Source organism: Natator depressus, chromosome 6 (assembly GCF_965152275.1).
Source record: "Natator depressus isolate rNatDep1 chromosome 6, rNatDep2.hap1, whole genome shotgun sequence".
Classification (NCBI taxonomy): Eukaryota; Metazoa; Chordata; order Testudines; family Cheloniidae; genus Natator; species Natator depressus.
Window position 1 is genome coordinate 122372075 of NC_134239.1, and position 10936 is coordinate 122383010.

The window sequence follows — 10936 nt, forward strand, 5'->3', positions numbered from 1 at the left end:
AAATATTCTTGTCACAGACTACATTTCCCCTTTTTAATTCCTGAGGAGTTAAAGGACATTTTCTCAGAGTAATGCAGTGTGGAGAATGTTTGCACTCTCATTGCTCTGCTGTACCTGTTCTGTGCTTAAATAAAGGACTTAAGTTTCCATTGTGGTCAACATGGGCACTTTTCAGGAGTCCTAAATCTACTTAAAGCCATTTTGTAAAGGTAGGTGTAGCATAATGGAATGGAAACTGACAGCCCTTCATGACCATCTCTCTTGTATGGCACCATATTCTTGTCAGATCTTTCTCATCCCTTCACATTTGCCCCACTATTATGTGACCCCATGAGCCTCTGGATGTGTCAGTGGTGTGGACAGGCTAAAGACACTCCACCCCATTTCTTCAGCTCTCTTCTGAGGTGTCCGTTGTCTAAAAAACTTACTGAAAGTTGTGCTAACTTCAGAACCTTCTCTGACATATTGATAAAAGTGCACCTGAGCTGTTCCAAGTGGGCAGAGGGATTGTCATAGGGCAGCCTTGCCCAAAGCACCATCCTGCAGGAAGTCACAGCATGAGGGGCATGTCTGCCTCAGTTTCCCCTCTGTAATAACAATAACTTCACTTTAGGCTCTCTTGTTGCTATACTTCCCCTCCTTGGGGGTGGTTTATTACAACAATAGAGTCCAAGTAGCTCATAACAAGAGGCCCAAACATGCAGTCCATTTTTCACCCCAGTGCAAGCAGTCATTAAAACTCAAGACATCTCATCCATTGACACCCCACATACCAGCACCTTTGACCACAGCCAGACTCAGTCAGTCCCATCTTGTCAGGCCAGCCAACCCAAGCCTTCCAACTGGAGTACAGCCCCACCCTCTTCCCCATCCTAGCAGGAATGTCTATCTGCTGGGAGCATCCCTCCCTCCCCCAGCCCTCAGTTCGTCTGAGTCTAGCTGTCCAACCCTGAAGATGCCAGCAGGTAAGCTTCTCAGCTGGTCCCCTGCCTTCAGCCCTCTCTAGGGTTTGGCTGCAACTCTCCAGCTTAGAACAAGCTGGCAACACGTGCTGCTGCCACCTTTACCGCCACCTTCAGCCTCTCCAGACATGGCTCCTTGGCTTGGGGACACCAGACAGCAAACTGCTCTTCAGCCTTCTCCCAGGAACCATGTTATGTTTCCTTTCAGAACTCACCGAGTCCCCTTGGCTTTAGCAGTTGTCACCTACCCTTCCTGACTGACCCACTCTGCTCTGACTCACTGAAACTCACCCCACTATAGCATTCCTTGATCCTTTATAACCCTGCCTGCTTAACTGGCCACATGGGAGCACCTGTCCTGGCACAGGGGCACTGGACCTACTTCATTTACAGGAGCCAGCCACCCTGTGACAGGGAACACACAGGATGAACTATGCCCAGAATGTAGGATGGGGGCTTTGTACCCTCTGCACTAAGGAGCTGAGTTGCACTCTATGCACACAAATGGTCCATCATGGAGAGGCAGGTGTATGTGAGCCTGGTGAGTGGTGGGCATGCGGCCACCTGGGCTGCAGTTCTACAGTTCCAGTGGGCAGAAATCCCATGTAGGTGTGCAAACCAGGGGCTAATGCTATGGCATTGGAGTCTGCAGAGCTGTCCTGCACCTTGCCCCTGGTTTGAGGTTAGACCCTCTCACCCCCAAACGCCATATTGTTACACATGTAGGGCCTGCTTATAAAAATTTTGTTCAGGGGAAGGGTGATGTTTGCTTCAAATGAACAATACCCAATGTAAGGGCAATAAAGAGGAGAGCAGAGGCAGGCAATGAAATTCCCAAATATTACGCATCCACAACAATATATTAATAAAGAAATAGTGTCTGATATTTAGAGTTGCATTGCACTGAAATACAGAAATGTAAATTAGTTCTCAAATCTCTGAAGGCTAAAATTGGGATATAATTTTATATAGTGACCAGAAGCACATGACAGGTGACACATTTGATCTTTCAAGCATGTATGATTTGTATGAAATTTAAGGGATAAGGACTTTAAACTTACAGGTTGTCTGTCTTATCTATTACTATTGTTAAATGATAAAGTATTTCTTTTAAATTCAATAAAATCAGTAGTGTGGATCAGACATTTGATTGGAAAGGCCAAAAGATCCTTACTACCTTTTTTCCCAAAGTGACACTGCAGTACTTTAAAATCATGGCACTCATTCACATATTTTATGGAACCTAGGTGTGATCTTGACATTCAGTGGAATGTAACACATCAAATGCTTTAGCCTAAACACTTTTGGGAGCAAAAATACCTGTAATTTGAAAAGCAAGGCACACCTCAGCTTCACGTACAGCACATCCAAGAAAATCATGAAATGATTTTTGGTTGGAAGGAAGAAATCCTTAAACCCACTTATACCAGAGTTAGGGGCCCACCATAGCCCAAATTAATCTGAACATAGGCTGAAGTCAGCATGGAACTCCCATGGAAGTCTCTAGGCCAAATTCAGTGGTCATGTAAACAGTAGTGTAAGCTGTATGTCCAGTGTAAATGGCCAAGCACCAGAACTTGCATCAGGTTTTGGAGCCTTCAGTGGTTAGCAACTGAATGTAACTTAGAATGTGGGGATGACAGCTGCAGAGTAACTGGGTGCCGCTCTCCTTGACTCTTGTCTCTCCTCAGATCAGAGCCATGCTAGCCATGACCATAGATCCAACTGTAACAATGCTGGTTCTGGTGGGACCCAACTGAGAGTGCCAATTCAGGATAAGTTTCAGAGTAACAGCCGTGTTAGTCTGTATTCGCAAAAAGAAAAGGAGTACTTGTGGCACCTTAGAGACTAACCAATTTATTTGAGCATGAGCTTTCGTGAGCTACAGCTCACTTCATCGGATGCATACTGTGGAAATTGCAGAAGACGTTATTATATACACAGACACCATGAAACAATACCTCCTCCCACCCCACTCTCCTGCTGGTAATAGCTTATCTAAAGTGATCATCAAGATGGGCCATCTTGATGATCACTTTAGATAAGCTATTACCAGCAGGAGAGTGGGGTGGGAGGAGGTATTGTTTCATGGTGTCTGTGTATATAATAACGTCTTCTGCAATTTCCACAGTATGCATCCGATGAAGTGAGCTGTAGCTCACGAAAGCTCATGCTCAAATAAATTGGTTAGTCTCTAAGGTGCCACAAATTCCGGATAAATTGCTTCAAGCAGGGCAGTTACAGCCCAAGGCTGGGGTTTTTCCACCTCTAAGGCAAACCAAACCAGCCAGACAGAGAGGACTTTGGTTTTACCCCACTGGCTAACCACAAGTCACACAAGAAATTCCCTTGGACACTCCAGTTTCCCAGTATCACCACCAGTGCCACTTGTTAAGGGGATAAATGGTTATGGAAACCAAAACCCCAGTAAAAGAAAAGAGGTTCTCTCAATTCCAAAGGACCAAGCCCCAGACCCAGGTCAATATACAAATCAGATCTTACCCACAAATCACGCCGTTGCCCAAAAAGATATAGATGAGAGCAAGAATTGGTTAAATGGAATCAATTACATACAGTAATGGCAAAGTTCTTGGTTCAGGCTTGTAGCAGTGATGGAATAAACTGCAGGTTCAAATCAAGTCTCTGGAGTACATCCACAGCTGGGATGGGTCTTTCAGTCCCTAGTTCAAACCTTCAGCTTAGCAAAGTTCCTCCAGAGGTATGAAGCAGGACTGAAGACAAGATGGAGATGAGGCATCAGCCTTTTATAGTCTTTTCCAGTCTTTGTTCTTACTGTGGAAAATTACAGCAAAATGGAGTTTGGAGTCACATGGGCAAGTCCCTGCATACTTTGTTGAGTCACTAGGTGTATCTGCCTTCTCTCAATGGGTAAATTGTACAACTGATGGTCCTCAATAGGTCATCAAGCAGGCTAGGCAGAGCTGACACCAGCTTGTCTGGGGTGTCACCCAGAAGCATAGCATAAGTTTGAAATACAGACAGTATAGAGCCAATATTAATAACTTTAACTTCAAAAATGATACCCACATATAGACAGCATAATCATAACCAGCAAACCATAACCTTGTCTTAGACACCTTATTTGACCGCCTTTATACAAGATTTGGTGCCACTGCAGGACCTTGGTTGCAACAATGATCTATACGGTCCCAGATTATGTCAATAACGTCACACCAACATATGATATTGAAACATGCTGAGCACCTTATGTGAGGTGCTGAGTCCTTCAACTTCCACCGAATGGGAAGTAAGGATGCTGAGACGCTCAGGACCTTGCAGGATTGCACTCTGTGGACCAGATCCTCCGCTAGTGCAAATTAGCATAACTCCATTGATTTAACCAGAGCGACACCAATTTCATAGATTCATAGATATTAAGGTCAGAAAGGACCATTACGATCATCTAGTCTGGCCTCCTGCACAATGCAGGGCACAGAATCGCATCCACCCATTCCTGCAATAAACCTCTCACCTATGTCTGAGCCATTGAAGTCCTCAAATCATGATTTAAAGTTCCATCAGCTGAGAATCTGGCCATGTGATTGCCTATCCAAGGGTGGACAGGGCCAAAGTAACTTGGTTTGTGTTACATAGTGAGTCAAAAAGAAAAATGGAAAAGTGTATTTTCAGTGGAAAATACAGTGAATGCATCCAATGAAGTGAGCTGTAGCTCACAAAAGCTTATGCTCAAATAAATTTGTTAGTCTCTAAGGTGCCACAAGTACTCCTTTTCTTTTTGCGAATACAGACGAACACGGCGGCTACTCTGAAACCTGTCATAGTGAGTCAGTAGCTCTTCTGATTATAGCCAGGATTTTCTTAGTTCTCAGGCCTTTGCTGTAATCCAGAGATTTTCAAACTGTGATCTGTGGACCACCACTGGACTGCGAGCTCCATTCAGGTGGTCACAGATAGTTCCCTCTAAGGTGCATACCTGGTCAGCCTCACATGAGAGAATGAAGGGCCACCCACCTAATTAGTGTGCCTCCACTAATTAGGTGCCTGGATCCTGGAGAAGACACTCATGTAAGGTGAGGTAGTGGCCTTGCGGGAATAGTAGGTAGGTGGAAGGAGGCAGTGGGGTGAGAAGAGGGGGTGGGGGGAATTTGGAACGTACAGGGCTGCGGCTGCCAGAGAAAGAGGTGACTTTCCCCAGCTCCAGAGCTGCATCTGCCGGGGAGAGACCCCCCCTCCTTCCCAGCCCCAGCTTGGGGGCTGCCGTGGCAGGGTAAAGAGGGCACATCCATTACATTAGAAATGTAAGACTACTGATATTAAAATATGAGTTGTGTGCTTTTATTTGTAGAACAAAAAAACATTAATTATTAAGGTTTTTTTAATATAGCGATTTTATCCAAAGCACTTTACAATAGTTAGCTAACGGTACAAACAACATTTGGGAAGATCATTAAGTAGTCCACCGAGACCCGCAGCAATTTTCAAGTGGTCCGCCAAAAAAAAAGTTTGAGAACCACTGCTTTAATCAATAGTAGTCTATGCAGTCAGACAAATAGGTTGAAACTTCTTCAGTTGTTACATTGTGAGGTAAGTAGAAACAACCTTACATTATGCCATATAACTTCTTCTATGGGAGGCAGCTCTGTGGCTCAACACAGTAATTAGTGTCTAATCTGTGTATTGCTGTTCCCATTCACTGATCCCTGATGGCATGCTGGATTGAGATGCTAAAAGGAACATCCTTACACTGCCTGCAAAAGATGCCTATGTTTCTATGCTTATTAATGTGTCTTAAACTTAGCAATATTCTACAGTATTTGCCAATATTGTTTTTTCAATGGTGATGCCACCATGTGGCTGATTTTTGAACGGCTACTTTTATCTTTGAATGTTGCAAGGCTCACTTTTCTTTTGTTGATAACATTTTCCATATGTAAGAATCATATTAAACACAAACCACCTTTTCACAATTGAACATCAGTTTCTTCCGGATATGGTTACCGGGAAAAAAAAAGGCGACCAGGCCTGGAGTATGTGTGTGGAGGGACATATTAGAAAAGTGGAGAACACATAACATGATATGGGTGGGATTTTTAAAAGAGCTCAGCAGAGTTAGGTCAGCGCTGACCACTTCTGAAAATCCTACCTTTGCCTTTTAGAGTAGCAGCCGTGTTAGTCTGTATTTATGCTCATATAAATTGGTTAGTCTCTAAGGTGCCACAAGTACTCCTTTTCTTTTTACCTTTGCCTTGTTTACAAAACTAAGCCCAACTACAGTATATATTGTTGCCCTAGTGCTGAATGGGAGCAGAATTGAGGGTCTTAAAGATCTGTTTCCTGTCTGTTGTTTTTTTATTATTTGTATTGCTGATTAATCTAGGACCCTAATCATGGACCAGGACCCCATTGTTCTGTGTGTACAGCACCTAGCACAAAAAGATAGTCCCTGCCCCGAAGAGCTTATTGCTTTCTGCACTGTCGCCCAATTCACACCTACCCTTTGGATCCTCTATTGTTCTTAAAGGGGACACTAGTGATTTCAGGCAAAAATTCACTCTTCCCCTCCACAAAACTTTTATAAACAGATCATGCAGAGCAATATGGAGTTTGGGGGTGAGAGAATCTAACCTCAAACCCTGTGCAAGGTGCAGGCCAGCCCTGCAGTTCCAAGGCCATGACATCCGCTTCTCCCCAAATTCTACACACAAGATTGCTGTGAGCAGAAACAGTGCAGCGCAACTGGTGACCCTATAGTCACCAGTGGCCAAGGCCCCGCGGGGACGGCACGGCCGTCCAGTGCCCGGCGGTGGCCAAGGCTGCGTGGGGGTGGCACGGCCAGGTAGTGCCCAGCGGCAAAGCCCATCCAGTCACCGGACATTACAGTGCCTGGCGGCAGGAGGCCCCTATGGGTGCAGAGAGTGGGGGCTGGTGGCAGGAACACCGGTGGTCCAGCAGCTCGCTAGCGCCCCCTGGGCACACCACAGCCACCTGACACCGCCCCGCCCCGGCAGTGCCCCTCGGGCCAAGACTGAGGCACCGCCTCACAGCTCCCGGCAGCGGCGTCAGGGGGCGCTGCTCACACAGACCATTCCCCCTCCCCACGGCCCCGCGGCGCGACCAATCAGAGGCAGCTCCCCGCCTCCCCCAACAAGGGCTTCTGCGGCGGGAACGCGCCCGCTAACCAATGACCGCCCCAGGGGGCGAGGCTCACGACAGCCAGTGAGCGGCAGGCACAGAGCTCGCGGTGTCCAATGAGCGGCCGCCGGGAGGCTCGGTGAGGCCAATGAGCGGCCGCCGGCGGGCGGGGCTCCGCCAATGAGGTGTGCGGGGTGAGGTTTGAATTGAGCCGGGGCCCGCGGAAGGGGAGGTTGATCCGCGCGCCGCCGGGTCGTGCCCGCGCTGCGGACTTGGGGTCTCTCTCTGGGCCCGGCACAGGTATGAAGGGCGGGGGGGTGGCGGCGTGGCGCGGCGCGGCTGCAGCCCTGCCGCCTCCAGGGCGCGAGCCAGCCCCCCCCTCCCATGGGCCCTGCCCCTGCTGACAGTCCCGGCGGGCGGCCCCTGCCCCACGGCCGCAGCGGCGGCGCGGGACGGGCTCTGTTCCCTGGCAGTGCCCCCCCCCGCCCCCCCCCCGCCGCCCCCGGGCCTCACTGCAGAGGAGCGTCTCCTGGGAGGGGGGCGCAAAATCCAGCGCGGAGCGAAGCCGTTAACGCCCGGGGGGGGGCCTCCAGCACCTGGGGGGGGGGGCGTGGAGCTACCCTGCAAGAAGGGAGGTGACCCGGGTTACCGACCACTACCTCCAGCGTTGCAGAGCCGGGGAGCGGTTCTGACGGGTCGTAGTTAAACCGACCTAATCCTCCAGCCTAGGCCCGGTCTAACTATCCTTTGTTCTGTAACTGCAGAGATGTGAGTTGCCTGCTTCATCTTAAAGGTCTCCTGGAACATGTTTACCCCTTATGCTAAACAGTTTGCCCTTGTATTTAGCCGTGACGCTCTGATTACCTTTTCCAGACCTGAAGATCTCTGTAGCTCCAAAGTTTGTCTCTTTCTCCAGCAGAAGCTGGTCAAATAAAAGATATTACCTCACCCACTTTGTCTCTCTACAGAGATGGTAGTTAGCTAGTTAGTTAGTTGTATTGCAGTAGCATTTATGGGCCCCAATCAACTGTCGTGGCCCCACTGTGCTAGGAACTCTCACAACACACAAGGTCCCTGCCCCAACAAGTTCATAATCTAAATTGTCAATGACCTTATGGCTTCTAACAGGTTTCAGAGTAACAGCCGTGTTAGTCTGTATTCGTAAAAAGAAAAAAGAAAAGGAGTACTTGTGGCACCTTAGAGACTAACCAGTTTATTTGAGCATGAGCTTTCGTGAGCTACAGCTCACTTCATCGGATGCATAGATGAAGTGAGCTGTAGCTCACGAAAGCTCATGCTCAAATAAACTGGTTAGTCTCTAAGGTGCCACAAGTACTCCTTTTCTTTTTTCTTCTTATGGCTTCTAAGTAGCTTCTACAGTGTTTTGGTTCACTTGTATGATTCCTTAGTGTGAATGGGTGTGGTTGTATAGGATGCCACCCAGTAAGGGTAGCCAGGCAGGTACCAGTCCGGTGGCAAAAGCCTACCCTACCAGAACAGTAGGATGCCAGTGGCTTAGGATCTATTGGTTAGAAGTATTTTTAATGTCTGATGCATATGGCTGTAGTGAAGAGCCATTACTGAAATTCTAACAAAAATTAGATACTTGGAAGCTTTCAGTGGGTATTTTAAAATGCTTTAATGTAAAATTACAATAAACTTGTAACAGAACTTGATCATTTGTCTTATTTCCTAATTCCTTATAAACTTGTTCTAGGATAGTTAAGATGGCTGCTACATCCCAGTTTGCCAATCGATATAGAAAGGATCTGAGCACAGAAACGCTTAGAACAAAAGTTGCACGCAGGAAGTCTCTGATTCAAAAGGAGAACAGATACAAGCAATTTGAAAGGAGCAGACAGTTTGGACTGGCAGATGTCAATGTCCAGTTATCGAAAGACAGGGGACTTCCTAAGCTGGACGAGACAAATGAAGTGCGCTCTCAGGAAAAGACCACAGCTAAACGGAGTGAGTAAAAGCTTATAGTACTGTTCAGCATTAAAATATTTCTTAAATTTCTTTAAGCTGGTTTTATGGCTAAAGAAGCTGTATTTGCAGTCATAGGGATTTAACTGTGTGTGGAGATGAGCATTATAAATTGGATAATGGGAGATTTGAGTCCTTTGGCTACCACTCCAGTTCTACTGACTATTAATTGGATTAATAGATAAAAGACTAATATACAGTTCTTCCCTTTTTTTCCCCCCCATTTCAGTGATCATAGTTCATTCTTCAACCTGCTTTGGATTTCATGCATATCTTATTGTGGGCACATTTTATTGATTCCATTTATAGGCTGTCTACAATTAGTACATGTTTTAATAAATGACCGCTATAAATTGTCTAGCCAGCAGCTCAATCATTTGCTCATATCTCTGGCTTACAACCACCTATAACACCTTCCAATGTGCTTATAACACATACTAATGTCTGTAAAATGCTGTGGAGAACGCAGGAATGTTTTGGTATTCTTTTTATTGACAGGATGGGTGACTCAGTTTACCCACAGAGTGGTGGTACTTGCACCTCCCCTACAAAGTGGTGCTGGTTAAGAGTGTGGAAAAGAATCAGTCACAGCAGGCTGACATAGCTATGCTGGCAGAATTCCTGGTTTAGACTGAACTGAGTCAACAGAAGAATGCTTCTGGGGCGCTGCTGGCATAGCTATACTGGCAAAGGCTCAGTAGTGTAGACAAGCCCTTACTGTATGGTTGATTTCTGCTCTGGACATACAGCTGGATGTCACAGAGGGTACATCTACACTGCAATAAAAAAATATGTGGCACTGAGTCTCAGAGTTTAGATCGGGGTGGGCAAACTTTTTGGCCCGAGGGCCGCGTTCGGGTTGCGCAACTGTATGAAGGGCTGGGTAGGGAAGGCTGTGCCTCCCTCAAACATCCTGGCCCCCGCCCCCTATCCATCCCCTCCCATTCCTACCCCCCCTCAGAACACCCAACCTATCCAACCCCCCTGCTCCTTGACCCCTGACTACCCCCTCCCAGGACTCCCCCCCCCCCCCCCGGCCCCTAGCCGCCCACCAGAACCCCACCCCCTATCCAACCCCCCCCTCCTCCCACTCCCTGTCCCGTGACTGCCATAACCCTTATCCACACCCCCACTCCCTGACAGGCCCCCCGGGACTCCTACGCATATCCAACCTCCCCGTCCCCTGATAACTTTTCCACACACCCCCAATCTCCAGCCCATCCAACCACTCCCTGTCCCCTGACTTCCCCTCGGGACCCCCTGCCCCTTATCCAACCTCCCCGCCCCCTTACCATGCCAGAGCCAGCCACGCCGCCGTGCTGCCCAATGGGAGCAGCAGGCCAGAACGCTGCCAGCGCGGCAGTGTAACTGTGGGAGAGGGGGGGACAGCGGGGGAGGGGCCAGGGTCTATCCTCCCCGGCCGGGTGCTCAAGGGCCAAGCAGGACGGTCCCACGGGCCTGATGTGGCCCACCTCTGGCTTAGATCAATAGACTCAGGCTCATAGAGCTTAGGCTCCAGGGCTGAAAATTTTAGTGTATATGTTTGGAACCACCCTCTCTCGCATGGATTTGGGTCCAGGTTCCAGCCCAAATGTCTGCTTTAATTTTTAGTCACCACAATCTGAGCCCAAGTCAGCTGACACAGGCCAGCCACAGCTATGGCTGCCATGTTTTATTGCAGCGTAGATGTACCATAGACAAAAGGGCCTGGTTGGAAGAAGGTATCTTAAGAACTGGCTGGAATTAACACATGTGAATGGCAGACCCAGCAACTGGACCATTAACTCCTAATGACTAGCAGCCAAGAGCAAGTTACTTTCTCCATCTCTGCAGGGAAGCAAAGTGGAAAAGTCCCAAGCAGGAGAACAAAGGGG

General features: G+C 47.9%; 1 protein-coding gene across 1 annotated transcript in view; it reads left to right on the forward strand.

Moving 5' to 3' along the window:
• Window positions 1-7246: 7246 nt before the first annotated feature.
• DLGAP5 (DLG associated protein 5) overlaps window positions 7247-10936 on the forward strand; it is a 44996-nt gene continuing 41306 nt past the window's right edge. Inside the window, exons 1-2 of the mRNA XM_074956478.1 lie at window positions 7247-7376; window positions 8794-9044. Of these exons, the coding sequence (XP_074812579.1) occupies window positions 8804-9044 (241 nt within the window). The 5' untranslated portion in view covers window positions 7247-7376; window positions 8794-8803. The remainder of the gene's footprint in view (window positions 7377-8793; window positions 9045-10936) is intronic.